This window comes from Aythya marila (genome assembly GCF_965140915.1).
Source record: "Aythya marila genome assembly, chromosome: 2".
NCBI lineage: Eukaryota > Metazoa > Chordata > Aves > Anseriformes > Anatidae > Aythya > Aythya marila.
Window position 1 is genome coordinate 118,160,224 of NC_139043.1, and position 18,245 is coordinate 118,178,468.

General features: G+C 34.8%; 1 protein-coding gene across 2 annotated transcripts in view; it reads right to left on the reverse strand.

Moving 5' to 3' along the window:
* Positions 1–18,245, reverse strand: part of TOX (thymocyte selection associated high mobility group box) — a 222,122-nt gene that overhangs the window by 45,846 nt on the left and 158,031 nt on the right. The window contains exon 4 of one of the 2 annotated variants that reach the window (XM_082752320.1): positions 927–1,205. The exons of the other annotated variant lie outside the window; for it this stretch is intronic. Coding sequence (XP_082608446.1) covers positions 927–1,205 — 279 coding nt within the window. The remainder of the gene's footprint in view (positions 1–926; positions 1,206–18,245) is intronic. 2 annotated transcript variants of the gene reach the window in all.

Genomic DNA, 18,245 nt, shown 5'->3' on the forward strand with positions numbered 1-18,245 from the left:
TGCAAGTCTACAGCTTTTCCCCGCAAGATATGGCCATGATACAACATCTTCACTACTGCATAACAATTGTTATTTGGTAGTAACCATAAAATAGAGCTAAGAGGTTTTCAATTTCAATATGTTCTATGCCTGGTTTATTGGATGACTTTGTGTTAAGCCCCAATCTTTTTTTATCTCAGCTTTTGTGTCCGCAAAATTAAGATATACTGACTTATTTCTGCACATGTGTTCAGGATTTGGGGAAAATTGGGAGATTTTTACATAAAAGGTCCTAAGTCAATTATCTTTTATCATTTAAATAAAGGTTATTTTATCATTTGAGTGATAATTATTACTTTTATACTTGCAGGAACACTAAAATGAAGCTTAAATATGTCATGCTGGAGTGTTGTCACTTCCAAAAGCATAAATGCATAATGAGTCTTCAAGTTTTTCAAGGTAAGATTTTCAGTTTGTTTCTGTTCTGGTTGATATGATGTGCTGTTTACTCATTCTGTGACCAAGTAGAAAAGACTAGCAAAAGACTAGCATATTGTACGCACCGTTCATACATTTTATAGCAGTAACTTGATCTTTAACTGGGTACAAACATCTATTCTATGCAAATGAGAAAACTCAACTTTTATATAAAAGTCCTAAAGGAATGGCTACCTTTTTAAAAATTATTTATTATTATTATTATTAATTTTATTTTTTAAACAGGATTCCAGTTTTCTCACAAAGAAGCATTATGAATTATGAATCAAGAATTATCAAGATGCCTGAATAATTGACTGGAGCTACAAGTTCTGTATTCATAACCCTTTATTCACTTCAGTCAACCATCAACAATGTATAAAGTATCACCTTAATAAGTGTGGCCGTATGATTTAGCAGGTCCTAAAAATATCCATCATTTACATAGTAGTCCTAGCATCTAAGCCTACCTTAGAGCTATCTTCTCCTTCATCTTCATGGACTGAACTGGATGGTGAAGGAGTTGCAGATTTGCTTCCAGGTGGAGAGGGTGAGTTGTGAGGAACATTGTTTCCACCCATATTCAAACCAAGCTGTGCACTGAGCTGGGACTGGTTAATAGTAGTCAGCTGCCCGTGCTGCATCATTCCTGGCTGCCTAATATCTGCAGGTTGAACCCTTGGCCTCATGGTTGCCATCTGAGGATGGGAACTATACTGGGCTCCTTCTGTATTCCGTAAATCTTGCATCTACAAGAGGAAAAAAACTGCATTAAGCATATCACTAATAAAGTGTTCTGTTCTTTTAGACCTCTGTTGGCCTGATTGGCTATATACGGCTTATAAGAAATGGCAAGTACTTAAATAAACATATAAATACTGGAAATAAACAGAATAGGATATGATTGACATTTGCATAACACTGACTGTTATAAACTATTCAGGCTCTAGCCTGTGGGAATTGCAAAAAGCACTGAAAGCTTGTTTCTTTATAGGGAGAACAAAAGGGCACTGCTTTCTGTAACTGTGTGTTGAGTATTTCTGAAATGCTAACAAATGGGGGCAGGTTTGCATTCTGAAGTTTAGAGCCAGATTAGAACATGAATATCCTTGAAATTCAAGGCTATTTCCAGATCCTACTTTTCTTCTTAAGATTCGTTTGTATTCAAGCTGTGAATTTGGAAGCTGGAGTTTTCAGATTTGGAATATATAGTAGTAAACCAAAATCTGTTTTGCCTGATGTTGCCCAATGAGATACTGAAATGCTAAGGTTTCAGACTACTGACAGAAAGGATCCATTGATAGATTGATTAAGTGATTTCTGAGTTGATTTGCTGCTGAGACATATATGACCAGAAAGCTCGTAAGTTGCAGGATTGACAAATGAATCCATTGTGCTATGTGGGTCACTGCTTCTCAGCATTAACAAGACATACTATTTTAATTCAAGCAACAAATTCAGTCTTTGCAAGGATAAGAATTAAAAGCATTGGAGGATGAAACTCCATTCTTGTCCAGAGGTCAAATGTACCATACACACACACTACAGGAGATTGCCTATAACGTCTTTTCAGTATACTCATACTGAACATGACAAAAAACAAAGAGTATCAAGGAGAAGCTCGGAGTTAAGCTAAGGTGTTATGTGGGTGATTTAAAATTGAAGTGTCAATTCAAAGCTGAAATGAAATAGATATAGTTGTCGTTCAGTGCATCAGACAAACATGCCATACATATCAAGCGGAATCTGACAGCAACTACCGTTGTGTAAGTTCCATTATGATAAGGACACATGTTAATGGTTCAATGTATTAACACAGCCACATTTAATCTACAGACTTGTCATCCAAAACATCTAAAGATGGCTCTTTTTTTTTTTTAACTACTTATATCTCGTGACTTCCATAACCTATCTCTCTCTCATACACACTCTCCTATATATGAGAGCAATCTGTGAGATACTTTTCAACCAGCAAGGCACAGAGAAAGAAAAGATAAACCTATAACTTCACCTCTCCTCTTATTACTGAGAGAGTAAAAAATTACAAATTTTAGGGAGATATTTTATGAGTTTAGGGATTGATTTTTATAAGGCTGACTGGCTAGCAGTAAATCAAACTAATAATAGCATTAGTTCTGGAATACTTACCACTTTAAATGTATGTGTATCTCTGAGAAGTATTTGGAATACATTCTGCAAACGTGACATCACAATTATACCTGTATTTATATTGCTTCAGAAATTAATAGCTTTTGGTAAGAAAGGGTTATCAATACAAACACGTTCAAGTTCACTTAATGACTACTAAAGCACTGGAGAGGAGAGACAGAGCAGTGTATGAAATTAATTGAAGGCTGAAATTTGAATCCTGACAGTCACTCATACGTTTAAAGATTGCTACTGACTTGTTCCCTTCCCTCCAGTACCAGCTCCCCTTCTAGTCAAACATATTAGCCTTGAAAGCTATCATTATCGCTGCCTCTAGCAGACAATCCACACCAAAGCAGTTGTGTCCATAAAGCTCTAACTACTCCTCCTCCCCATCTCCCCAGATCCAGCTGTTTCGCTGAATAGCAGTTGGTGGGGGTGAGCAGGAAGGCAGGCCGCCCCCAGGCCGTCTCCTAATGGTGCTCACCAGCTGCCGTGTGGCCTGGCGCCAGCAGGGACAGGAGGGGTGCCGGGTCCCTGGTGAACCGGGGAGGGAGGCACCTCTGAAAGCACCCTGGTCACCCCATCTGCTGCATGCAACACCCAGCATGGATCAGTACCCTCCCAGGAGATTTTGCATTAAGCATAGTGTTGCCTGCAGACTGAGGGAGGTGGTCCTTCCCTGCTGTTCAGCACTGGGGAGGCCACGCCTGGAGTATTTTGTGCAGTTTTGGGCTCCCCGCTACAACAGAGACCTGGGCATACCAGAGGGAGTCAAACTAAGGGCCACAAAGATGACTGAGGGACTGGGGCAGCATTCCTCTGAGGAGAGGCTGAGAGAGCTGGGACTGATGAAGGGGAAGATCATGGGGGAATCTCATCAATGTCTGTAGTTACCTGAAGGGAGGGTGCAAAGAGGATGGACCCAGGTTTTGTTCCAGCTTGTGCCCAGTGCCAGGACAAGAGGCAATGGGCACAAACTGGAACCTGGAAGGTTCCATCTAAACATCAGGAAGAACTTCTTTACTGTGCTGGTGGTGGAGCACTGGTAAAGGTTTGCAAGAAGGACTGTGGAGTCTCCCTCCTTGGATATCTTCAAAAGCCACCTGGACATGGTCCTGGGCAACCTGCTCTGGGTGGCCCAGTCTGAGCAGGGAATTAGACCAGATGATCTCCAGAGGTCCCTCCCCACCTTAGCCTTCCTGTGATTCTGAGATTACATGAATGTGTGTCCAAATGATTTTATGAAGTCTGGAATGGAAAAGAGCACTATCTCAAACTCCTGAAAACTGTTTCAGTCTTCTGAATGAATATGCCAAGTATCTGTCTCATTGAAAGCAGGGCAAAGGTTATAATTTTTTTTTTTTTTTCCCAAGTAAAACATGATAAATTTGTTATTTTTCAAACGCTCTCTCCTTTATTAAAAACTCTTTATATGAATTTCAAATATTATCTGATGGATACTGAAGAGCATTCTGTCTGTCATCTTTAAACAACATATATTTTTAATTAATCTGTGTCCAGTTTAACTCCAGCACTGAACATACACTGTTTTTAGATAACATGACAACAACTGGACAGTTTTGGACATATAATACATATATATATATTTGCAAGAGAGCCATTAACTAAGGAAATTCTGAGGACTGCAAAAGGGGTGGTGCGGTAGAAAAAAAAATGGTATTTTTCTTTTCATTGTGATTCAGCTTGTCTTTTGAACTTTTAAATTATATGAATACCAGGCTACCTTTCCAAAACCAGGCGTAAATAGCATGGTGACAGCTTCCTTAAAAGTACACATTTCCTTTTAGATGGTAAGCCAGAAACTGTCACCTAAGGGATATGCATGCAGAGAAAAGTGTGAGCTGGCTGGGAACATGCCAATGACATCCATGCAGAAACCTGTGGCCCTCAGCAAGGAGGATCAACGTGGCTCTGCATCTGCAGATGAGATTTCTGTCTCATCTATCTTTGCCATGCTCTGCACAGCCTTCCCAAATCATGACCCTTCCTAGGGAAACAATGGGATTGTCTAAGAAAATCAGAACTTGAGTAAGAACAGGCAGCCGACCACATTAACTGTGAAATGTTACAATGTGGAAAGCATGTGATGTTGAATCTTCATGTCTCTAAGGAATCAAAAGACTTCAAGAACAGTCCCAGCAATGAAAACCACATACTTCCATAGCCACTGTAGTGTGACAGTATGCTCCTGTTTCCTTATAAACTACTTCAAAATCAGAAGCTCCCTATTGCTTGTTCTTCCAGATGGAGTTTTACAAAGCCCAGCAGTATGTGGCTGTGCTGGAGCCATATTCAGTATGCAGAAGCAATATTGTAAACACACTCTGCTGAATACAAAGCTGAATATAACTCCTGTTGAATGGCAGAATACCAAATGGAAGAACAAAGTTACAGAATTTGTGTGTTACAGAGGAAAAGGACAGTCTTAAACTGACATGTTCAATGGCCTTTCTGATGAGGTAATAATGATAATATCTGGAACTTTAATATCATTCTCCATCTATCAATTCAATGTTTCACAACTTGTGTTGTATTCAACATTAGAACATGCCTGGTTCTATGTTGGTTTTACTAATGGGGAAGCTATGATACATTTCTTTACATGGCTTTTTTTTTTTTTTTTTTTTTTTTTTTTTTTTTTTTACTGTTTGCATTTCACTTATAAGCAGAAACTGAGCATCCATCCATGTAAGTGTTAGACTGCAAGTTAAAAGACATAATAAGAGCATTTAATTCTGAGGTGTGTACCAATAACCTACCTAATAGTAACATATTTAGTGCACTACCAGAAGAGTTCATTTGTTATCTGGCTGAAAACAAGCCAGATAACATGCCCTGTTCAAAGCTTCTATGGTAATAAGAACAAAACTAAAGTGCTTTAAACATCAGACCATCATTCTCCCCATCAGCTTAAAGCAACAATGAAGAAAAGCATGCTATGCAGAACACAGCCATATCATCCCTACATAGAAATATCTCACTGTGGGACAATATGAATACAGTACGCTAATCACAGAATCACAGAAAATAGTGCTAGAAGGGACCTCAAAAGGTTATTTAGTCCAACACTTTATCTCACAGCAGGATTAGCTATACCTAAATCATTTCTGACAGATGTTTGTCTAACCTCTTCATAACCTCCCTAGGCAATTCTTGTGCTTAACTATCCTTACAGTGGAAAGAGCTTTTTTTTTTTTTTCCCGTAATGTCTCACCTAAATCTCCTTTGCTGTAATTTAAACCTACTACTTTTTGCTCTAGTCCCAGTGGACATGAGGGATGTTTTTCCCCTTCTTTACAGAAAAGTTGTACACACTAGAAGGCTATTATGAATTTCCTTTCAGTTTTTTTCTTCTCCAGACTAAACAACTAAACCTGAAGATTGAGACTCTTTCTATAAATATATATATATACATATATACATATATATATATATATATATATGCTGTGTTTTATACACTTATGATCATTCTTCCTGATATCTTCTGGACTATGTCCAACAGTCTTTGTCTTTATTGAAATATCACACCCCAGACTCCACAAAATACAGATATTTTTATCTGACACAGCATTCAAATAGAATCCTTCAATCTCTCACAGGATCTAGGATAAAGCATTAAAAAATCCCTAATAATCTGTCTTTTTTAATATAAGCTGGTTACTCATGCAAGATGCAAAGAGAGTCAAATGGCAAGACCCTTAACTGGCAACCCAGAAGCTGGCTTTAGGAAGCAAATAAGTTTTTTCTAAGAAGCATTAGGCAGGCAGTTTCAAATGGAATATGCTGTTAGCAAAATAATTCCCGTGTTATTTTTTCTTGTTATAATTAAGAATTGTAATGCAACATCTCCCTCAAAAGCTGTAAAATTCCAAATTGTTCCTCCCTACTTAAATAAATTCTAAAAAATGTAATCCTTAAATGAAAGAAGAAAGACAAGTTGCCTTAACAGACTGATATGACAGGTCTAAGTATATGAAGAAACGTTAGGGATTATGCACTGGAGATGAAAACATTAAAATATAAAGAGAAATGCACAGAGCTTACATATTGAAGTAAGAGGAGAAAACATATCTCACTACCCCATGCTGAGGTACAGCAGGCATTATTGCTAATATAACCAACATATCTTAAATTGTTGGTTTTTTTTTTACTTATTTTTTAATGATAGCTAATATAAACTTTCTGATGGACTTTGTGAAAGTGTTTGATGGTCCTTTACTTGTCTAAATGTTGAAGGTAAATCAGAGAGAAACAATTATGCATACTAATGTGAATCTATGTTACAATCAATTAATTCAAATAAAGACTTTGGGAGAAAAACCCATAGAATCTTAAGCATTATCTATGAAGACACCACAGTGTGCTTCCTTCTTCACTGATGTCATCCATCGTAGTCACTGTTTTGGTGCCACAGGTGTTCTTTTGTAGGCTGAAGGGGTTTCTCGTTGGTATTCTAAGAAACACTTGTGACAGTACCTGTGGCATATTAAAACTGAAAATTTTTCTGTTTTTAAATAAGGCAACATTGAAACGTAACATTAGTCCTGATTGTGCCAATCTCCAAAAAAGCCATGACATTTGCTTAGAAATTTTAGTTTTTATTTGAAGTGGTTTAATTGTATTCTATCATAAGCCAATGCACATCTGCAAGATGTCTTCAAGTGACTCAGAGATGCTCTTTAAGAAAGAGACAAAAATTTCAATTTCTACATAATCACTTGACTTTTTAAATAAAGGTTTAAAAAGAAAAGAAAAAGACAACATTCAATGGCCAGACAGTTTTTTGAAAGCTGATACACTGAAAAAGCAACTGTGTTTGAGAGAAAATAACCATGCTTTATGGTGAAAACAAGCAATTGCAAAACCAAAAAGCTTTTTTTTTTTTTTTTTCAATAATCCAATATGAAAGCAATATTTGTCACAGAATCAGAGCTAAGTTTAAACTTAAACACATCTAAAAATATAAAAGTCCATTCTATACACCCAGAGCTTTCACTTAATTTATATTGATATTAAGCAGTAATAATCTATGGTTATTTGTTGTGTAATGGATTTTAGATTAGTAACAACTTAATTAAAGCAAACCATGCAGTTTCACATGTAGTTTTGCATCACATGATGCTATTCAATGCAGTAATATAAAACTAGTTGAACATCTGCATTTGTACACCACAGAAGAATAAAAAGTGACTCCAGTATTAAGAAGTTCGAAATCTGACAAGTCAGGCTTCACTGATCAGAGTGCATGAAACCATAACTGGTATATATATGCTGTCATGAACAAAGGTGGATCAAACCCTAATATTCACAATTAAAGTAGAAATCATATCTGTAACCAAGTCTTCTTTTTACATATTTAAAAGAATGTGTGCTGAAGAAAGGTTTGTTATGAAAGTTAATGTTACTGTAAAATGACCACAGAGAACCATTCAAAATACATTAAAAGGAATAACCCAAAGTACCAACTAATAGAAAAAGGGATGTGTTTTCATCATCTAATTTTATAATTCTCTTCTGTATCAGCTAACTGCATAATGAAAGACTGAGTTTTAAAGTAAGTGGGTATTTAGGGAATTTTTTAGTGTTGTACACAAATGCATTTTATATACTAAGCCCAGTGCATTTTCAGGATAATGAAAGGAACATTCAAAATTTGTATTGATTAGGAAAACAATCTTAAAATTAAGCAGCAGAAACCTCACATATAAAAAGAACCCTAAACTAAAACAAAACAAAAGAAAACAAACAACAACAACCAAACACAACCCAAAAACAAAACAAAACACAACAACAAAAACAACAACAAAAACCCACCTTATTAAATTTACTACTCTAATCTTTCCAAAATCATTCTGTTAAAAATTAAACCACTTTAGGTCGCTTTATATAGTATTGGTTCTCCAAGTGATCTTAAGCTCCTTTAAAACAATTATATACTCAAAATTTGACTGAAAATTTTTATAGTACAATCACATAATGACTCGAATGCAATAATATACAGTTTCTATATTTCTTGGTACACAGTTAATTTGGTGACTATTAACATTCTTTTCTACTTTATGTTTTAATATCCTTTGAGTCACACAGGGCCAAGGTCTCAAAACTAATCATAAAAAACTACCGACTGCTATTCACTCTAATATAATAACCCTTTATTTAAAACAACCTCCAATAAATTTCATTATAAGAAGTTATTAAAAGGGTTAAAAACCTATTAAATGTCAAAGAATTTGCCTGACTCAAACTTCTAATAAAGAAACAGAATAGGCTTTCTTTCTGAATTATTTAAATCTTTACTGACTGTGCACTGAACCATGAAATTAGAAAAGTGTTATTAGAAGTGTTCTCTGGTTTTTATAAAAGTTGTAGCACAGAATATATCAAACCACAGTCTTTAACTAGACTAGTTAAAGAAATAGGTTTTTAATCCTGAATACATGTTTTTTACTGATATAAAGGGTCATAATTAAAAGTCTGGCCTGGAAGCTGAAGATAATAAAATTATTATTACAGGAGCATACATGTTCATTTGGTATATTCTAGATGTATGTTTCCATTTTAATTTGGACAAATATCTTCAATTTTGTTTGATCTTTCAAAGTCCACTAATTTGGATCCTCTCAGCAAACAATTAAGCTTTAATAGTGACTCATTTTAAAGAATTAATGGTGAATAATGTGTGTTATCTTTTTCTCTTTTTTAAGGGTCTAATGCTTAACAGCAGGTATAGGTTGACAGAAGACAAATGGAATCTAGGAAGTGCAAGTCAAATATTCTAGCACACATCTACTGATAACAATATTATCCCTTCACTGCAGTTTGCAAATAACAACAGAACCATTTTCTATTCCACCAATTATTTACATAAGGAAAACAATCATGCATTTCACATTTATTTTAGTGATGTTAAAGAATGCCTGAATCAGCAGTATATTTACAGGTTCACTCAAAGACAGCTGAATCAATAGTCTTTCATCAAAAGAAATAAAGTCAGGAAGACGATTGAGAAAGACAATATTGTTTTCAGTTCTTTTAGACAATAAAAATAGAAGCATCCAAGGGACATGAAGTGATTAGATCTAGGAATAAAAAATAGACCCTTGGAAATACTGCAAGAAGTGCTAAGCTACAAGCAGTGCTTGCTGCAGGGCAGGAGGAAAACAGACGACTACAGTTGTCTTGGCAGTGCTGTACTCCTGTAGCCTAAAAGAATGTAGTTGCCAATGTGAGAATGCTGAAACCTTCATTGGCTTCTGCTCTATTTTATTCTTTTATTTCTTTTTTATTTTTTCTTTTTCTTTATTTTTTCTCTTTTTTCTTTCTTTCTTTTTTTTTTTTTCTTTTTCTTTTTCTTTTTCTTTTTCTTTTTCTTTTTCTTTTTCTTTTTCTTTTTCTTTTTCTTTCTTTTTCTTTTTCTTTTTCTTTTTCTTTCTCTTTTTTCTTTCTCTTTTTTCTTTCTCTTTTTTTTCTATGGTGTTCACCACATTATGAAACTATATTCCTGCAGTGAGTTGGGCAATGTAACAATTATCTGTAATGTGTTGTTTGTTCTATATTTTTTAACAGACAAAGGTACCCTGACTACACTGTCCATTTCTCTTACCACAAAGTAAAGGAACTCATATAGACAAATATACATTAATAAAACAATCTAGAAAGTCTTACTAGAATCAGCATCACCCCCTGTAGCTGATTGGAAATTTTCCAACAGATGTGCCAAGAGAGGATCTGGCGATGAGAGCAGAGTGTGCTAAGCACAGTGTGGAATTGGGGATGTAGTTAAGTGCATAGTTGTGTGTCTCTCAATGATGTCAATACATCTTCCATTGAATTTTGTCATACATATTTTAAATATTTTAATATTTCAGTGTTAATATTTAGAAGATTAGGGGATTTAGCATTTAAATACATAAATTTGTAATGAGATATTAATATACATCATATTACATATTTCAAAAGAAAGTGTAGCTTGCACAGCATTTAGAAAGTATGTAATTTGAAATAAATTGGAAATGATAGAATTAGACTGGGGTGTTTAAATAAAGGTGTTTAAGGATGTTAAATAAAGAACATTGTGACACGTGAAACATGTGACTTCATAGTATTTATTATGTTAAATCTGTCTCCATGTGAATGATTTGTGTATGCCAATGTCGTTACATTTAGAGCAACACAGATGCAGTGATTTACTGTCTTGATAAGTCTGAAAGTATTTAAGGAAGATGGAGAGACACTGAATGACCAAGTAACCCTTTGAATTCTAGTCTATTCAGGCTCCTAAACTGATATAATGAACTTAGTTTCAGTAAGGTGTCCAAGCAGAAGCTACCAGACCTACACTCATTAGCGACAGATACAACAGGAAAAAATACAGAAAGGTGAAACATAAAATGTAAGAGGTATAACTGAACATAATTCCTGGTGATTTCACAGCATATATCATGTTGATTCATGCTCTTCCTTGATTCTTATCCCCTTTTGAAAACAGTCAACCCTAGATTTGTAATAGCTGAATTATTTCAACAGATAGCAACAAACTCTGGAACTTGATGGGGAATAGGACTCTGCCTTTCCCACCCTGTGAAATTCAAGGAAAATGAATGCTCGATTTTTTCTAATTGGCAAATTTAGATAAAAAATATGAAATGCTCAATATTCTGTACAAAGCAAAGAGTGACTCATCCAAATTGCACTTTTGTCCCTCAGTGCAATTTGTGGTTCCTCTTAATCTCAATAACCGTTCCATTTGCCTGTATCAAAGAAGGTTCTCATTGAGTTTAATATATTATCTCAACAGCTATGCTCCTCAGATTCAGTGATAGAAGTCTTTTAAGTGCAGGTGGTATCCATGTGTGAAGACACAGAAAATTACTTCTGTGCATTTTCACAGAATACACAGAAATACACAAGGAAACTACTTCTGGTTAGGAAATTACGGTAAAACAGCTGTGGCACATGAAAAGTTTGTGTAATATTGGGGTGTCTCCTGTCTCCTAACAGACAAATCTTTAGGATTTGAACTGCATTTTATCTCAGTCCCAAGGAAAGTCTCACTAATCTAAGTCTCACTCATCTCCTCACTATGTTGGACTCTACAGCACATCATCTAGAATGAGAGATTTTTGAAACACTGTCAGTGAGGTTTACTCTAAGTATGTTGCTTCACTGGAACAGGCTTTTGAAAGGGAAGAGAAACTGAGAAACTGTCTTTCTGATGTCCAGCTGTTTTGGCACTGGATGGAAATAAAGGGCAGAAAGATCTCAAATGAAAATCTCTGTCATCTATAAGGCACAAAAATGAATAAAATTTGAGTCTACTATATGCTCTAATAAACATCTCGTTACCTCAATTGTTAGACTTACGAGATTTTTTGCTCTTCCACACAAATATTTAAGGGACTTTTTTGTTGTTGTTTTTTCCTTTTCCATTTCAATGTGATATGAAGTTGGACATTTGAAATTGAGGTAACACTGGGAGATCTAGTCCACAATTGGTTACATTCTTCATCTTGGGCACTGTGACATGCAGTATCCTTGAAATTATTTCCTGAAGCCATGGTGTTTTATCTCGGGTGGTAGTTTATAAATGATGTAACTACAACAAAATCTCCTAAAGAATTAACAGTTAACTAAGTCTGAATGTGAGTACATTAGAAACAAGTGGATTTGGGAGGCTCAGCTGGCTCAGTCAGATGAGTCTTTCAGAATCAGGCTCATTAATAAATACCACCCCTATTTAAGCAAACTATTTTGCTAGCCATTTCAGTCTCAGATGGAAACAGAATGGTTGTGCTAAGTCTTGCATTCCCATACCCAACAATTACATTAAACCAAACAACCCTTCCCTTAACTTCTTGCTGTCCCAGTGCTAAAGCACAAAGAGTCATGACTGAACATTATCTGTCCATCAGTTGTCATTGACATGTGTGTTTGCTGAAAGCTAGTCATATAGGTTTTGGGTGTTCATTCTGTGAATTTCAGCTTGATTCTGGATTAAGTTTATTTTCCCTGATAAAGATCATACTTTTCCTAGCTGTTACCAGTAACCCTGAAAAAAAACCCAAACCATATCCCATACAATGCTACTTTTTATTACGTATAAAATCATAACAAAACCCATAATTTATACTAATAAGAATGAGTTGGACAGTTTAAATGACTTTAGTGAAAGGATCTATTACCAAATTTTCCTGTTGCTATGCTGCAGTCCTGTAAATTCTCAGTGTGAGTGATAGTGCTAATGGAAGTTGAAACAAAGGGTCTGCAAAATGTTTAACTCAAAAGAGATTTTTTATACATATTATCTTGTTATCAAGTGATAAACTTACTGATATTTGTGACTATATTGTCACAATTTTCCCTGTAATATAAACTTAATGCCACAGTCAAATATTGTGGGTTTTGTAAATGTTAAGCATATGTGTGACTGCTAGGCAAGACACTTTTTCTAAGTTATGAAAAATATGCTTGGCTCTCAGGGAAAAAGCGATTTAATGATATGCTAATAAGTCCATCATTCTTCTGTATTGTATTATTTACAGTTTTGTCTCTAAAACTTATTTAACATCTCCAGAATAATTATCCATCTGCAGCTTTCCAAGTCCAATATTATTATTCTGAAACAAGAAAAATCTCAATTATTTTATTTTCAACTATGTAGAAGATGAACAGATATCCAGCAGTCTCAAAAGATTAAAATTAGTAAATTTGTTTTGCTTAGTGTCTATTATATTAGAATGTGACCAAAGTCCTTCCTGGGAACCTGCTTTTTAATTTACGAATATCTCTTCATTTTGCTGGTTTGATACCTCTAAATGTTGGATACCTTCCTTAATAAAGCCTGTTCAACTTACCAAAAAAATTTCTGAGAAAAAAGTAAAGGACAAAACTTCTTGAAAAGGAATACATTTTGGGCAATCACAACATTTATACAGTAATTGCACTTTATTTTTGTATGCCAGGGAAGTACACTGAAGTCTGTGGTAAAGAGTCTCTACAACTACATCAAAGAAGGTTGTAGCTGGGTGGGAGTCAGTCTCTTCTCCCACGCAGCAAGTGATTGGACAAGAGGAAATGGCCTTCACCAGGAGAGGATTAGGAAAAAATTCTTCACAGAAAGAGTTGTGAGGCATTGGAACAGAATGCCCAGGGAAGCATTTGAGTCACCATCCTAGAGGTATTCAAAAATCATGTAGATGTGGTGCACAGGGACATGGTTTAGTGGTAGACTTGGCAGTGCTAGATTAATGGTTGGATATGATGATCTTAGAGGTGTCTTCCAACCTAAATAATGCTATGCTTCTATCATTCTAACGCGTTGTGATATAATATTTGTTTTGTATATTTTGGTGTAGACAGTAGCAAAACTCAAGATATTCCAGTTGTTTTGCATGAAATACGGTAAAATGCAGAAAAGTTTTATGTCAAAATTTAAGGAGGAGCCAATTACTGTCTGCAATGGAAAAAAAAAAAGGAAGAATGAAGAAATGTACAGAGTATGAGCTCACGACGTTAAAAACAAACAAAACCAACAAACCCAAATACAGGAATTTGAAGCTATGGAAACCACACATTCATGGTGAAGAAAGAGAAGTATACTTATCTAACACAGCAAACTAATGAGAGACCATGAAGTTAGGGTTTAAAGAGATATTTTTGTCAAGCTAGAGAAGTCAATAACCACAATGGATCCAGAGTGATGTTGTCTGGAGAGAAGAAGACTTTTCAAAGAAATGGCTTTGGTTTTTCTCCAGCATCACCTCACAAGATCATCAGTGTTGAAATGTTTCAGTTGGATTAATTGTACCATTATTTTGAAGAAAATCTGAAAAGTTTTCCTCTTCCCTTTCGTTTTGGATGAGGGTCTAATCATATTAACCTACTTCTAGCTTCCATTCAGGACTATATAACCCACTCAGTCTGAGATGAACATGACAATAAGTAATAATATTAATACAATACAGAACACAACTAGTTACATTTCCCATGTCCAGGTTTCAGGCTGCTGTGATCACACCAACCCTGTACTGAAATTCCCAAACTCTTCTGTTGCCTATACAACAGCTCTATTGACAGACAAAGTCTCTGGTTCTAATTTTCAGTCTATAAATGGGTCAAATCCAGATTAAAGTAATTGAATAAAATCCACCCAAATCTGAGATGATAGCTATGTGCTGAGCTTTAAAACTGCCAGAAGGTAACTCTGGAAACTACCCTGAACAGGCGAATACTCAGATGTTGAGATGAATACTCAGAATACTTACCATTAGAGAGATTATAATTCATATAAACTCAAAATGACACAACAGAGGAATATCCCAAGTAACAGGAAGAGCTATCCACACTGTTTTGTCTTGTTCATATGCCAAAGTCTGCCTTCAGGTGAGCCCTTGATGCCAACGTACCACTTGACCTGTGAACCACTTTCTATTGCAGTACCACAGCTCCTTCAGTTTCTTTAATGTTCTAGAATAAGGTCATCCTCTGCTGGTATAGAGTGTTGAGAATTCTATAACTGCAGAAACTCAACATATGCTGTCTTACTTCTCTCAGCAATCATTTTCCTCATTTCAGGAAGAAATTTAAAATGTAGTTGCTGTGTGTGCAAAAGTACATCCATGACTGTTCACATAATTACTGCAATTATGAATGCAATTCAGGTAAATATGCAAGCAAACTACTAGCTAAGCCTCTAACTGGTAATTTATGTGTGCCTTTACCCAATTTGCATGGGCAATTTTCATAATTACCTTCCCAGGTTTAGTACATAGATCTCAGGACTCAGTTTACATAAAATGTGACTGAATAACTAATGAAGGACTGATGAAGGATGCATAAGTGACTAGTAGAATAAAGAAATTAGAAGCATATAGAAAGAAAATAAACTGAACAAAGTCATCTTCAGCTTATGCATTAGCCTTTATTTATATCACATTTTGAAAGAAGAGTATATGAGTAATGCACTAAATAGGTGGAGTTCCCTCAATTATCCTTCCTTCTCCTGTTTTCAGTATAAAACCTACCCTTTCTGGAAGTCAAAAAACACAATGACTTTCAGACAAACAAGTTACGTATATACAGAGCAATTTACAGTAAGTGAAATTGTCATTTCAAGTGTCTAGCTCTACATCTGAGAAAACCAGAGTTCCTCATGAATGTAAAGCCAAAACAGGCCCCCAGTCATGTTTACAGATAAACAATTGAATGAGTTTACAAGTGTCCTCTTTCTCTGAAGAATGAAAACATGCTGCATTCAACTGACAGAGACATTTCAAGTAATTTTACTTCTGTTGTTACACTCTTAAGCATATTAATAAAAAAAATCTTGACTTGTTTGTTTGTTTTATTATTATTATTATTATTATTATTTTCAGAAGACAAGAGAATAAAACCATCTTAGAATGAAAAGGAAAAACATACTTAGCTACCTTTGTTAACCTTGATAATGAATTACAAAAAAGACATTGCCATAGCATTTATATTCTAGGTTTCTAAGAAGAGTACCAAAATACTTAGAAAATATGCATGTGTTAGAGAAAAGGAAGGATCCTAAAGTGCCTCTCTGTGGAAACTACCTCTGTTTATGGAAACTTGCAGGATCAAGATTTAATTATTTCTCTGCATTTATAACATTAATTTTAAAGAATTTGAGTCCCTAACTTTATAATATTTAGGAAAAGTTTATTAAAACTTTAAAAATTATATATTTAAATTTGGATAATTTAGAAATGTCTTTTGAAAATTCTGATGCTTTTGTGCAGTTTGGTAATGTTATGATTGATATTTATGGTACCTGAAATGGACTGATTTTATTTTCAAAGTTGAGTAAACTGCCTCTGCTATAAGACGTGTGTTTTTTGAGATAGATTGTTCAGATATAATCATATACAGAATATTTGCTCCCCATGATAACTCAGATTAATATCGCTTTGCATTATTACATTTTACTACTCCTGCTAGCATTGTAGAATCAACAAAACCATAGGATAGTAAGTGAGGCTATTTTTTTGCTAAGAAATGATAAACTGAATTCTTAACTGAATTCTAGATGAATTACCAACCTCTGCCACCTAAAACAATCCCATTTGAGCACAACAGAGATAACAGGTCTGATATGTAAGAAACAAGCAAATCAAATCTCTGCTTATAAATGGGTAACAGTTGCTATGTCTTAAAAGTGTTTCTGAGATCATTTGGTTTGGAAATTACTGGCACATGATAAACATTGTTCCATATCATACTATATCAGTAGTATTATAATGCTCTGAAAAATAACTGTACCATGCAGTGTTTAAAATAACAGATGCTAAATCGCACGCTTTAATGAGGAGTATTTTGCACGTTAAGTAACTCCCACTACTATTTAGGAAGTAGAACAAAATGAAAAAAGCGACATTATGAAAAGAACCAAAGAAGCAGTGCCTTTGTCCTTTTTCTACATGAAGGCCTACCATCCTTAATTTGTCTCATTTTGGAGCTTGGCAAGCTTTAAGTGCATCCAAAATGCTTTTCTTAATTTTAGAAGAAGATAATGGAAAACACGTAACTAATTAATCTTGATATATTTGCATATAAGGTTAGTAAAGTGAACATACCGGAAGTACTTTAGAAAGATAAGTATGTTGTCAGTGTGATGTTCAAGTTTATCAGCCTTTAATTCATTCCATAATTAAAGGACTAGCAAAAATAAATATGCTCAAAAGGCAAATATGAACCCTATAAGGTGCTGAAATTCACAGAATGCTTTTTTATTTTCTTCAGTTAAAATATAGTTGTACAGTTGTGGCAACTTATAACCAACTCCAAGCCACACTTCTCAGTTTTATCTCATTTTCTAATTTTTTTTTTTTTAATTTTTTGTTTGTTTGTTTGTTTTCCCAACACCCAATTCCATGCTATTTAATAATATGAAAACTACAGCAGCATTCTAGGAATACAATTTTGGAATACATAGACTAACAGTCTGAAGCACCAGAGCATCACTTCAATGCAGAATTATATGGAATTTTTACACTTATTCAGTGATTGTCAGTTCTGATCATTTTTAAAGTCTGACTGGACTGCTGTGGCTGGCAACTACTGTGAAAATCTTTACTGACACTAAAGAAAATGTTCTGTTTTTACTCACTGTGATTTAACAAGAGACATATTCCTGTTACTGCTCTCTAGCAAATCCAGATGTTGTAATTAATATTGTAAAATTACAATGGGAAATCCTCCCCCTATCTTCCCAGGAACTATCAAAATCTGCAGAAAGATGAATTAATGTAGCTCTGCATATGAGAATGGCTGTTTAGAATAGCCTGAGATGCTGTTTTAGCACATAGACTTTGATTCAGGGACAGAAAAACAACATTTTTTCTTTCTTTTGACATTGATAGGATCTGAACCAGGGCTCCATTTTCCCTATGTATTTGAAATGCTCATCATATTTATTGTTATAATATATGGACATTACATTTTCATAACCATTTTGATGAAATGCAAAGCACTTTTCTCACACATACAACAAAAGAAATGTGTTTCTTAAAGAAGTGGGACAAAAACCAAAGTAGTTTAAAACTACATTCAATAACTTCAAGTCTTGTAACAACAAAGTCATAGAGTTTTCCTATGGT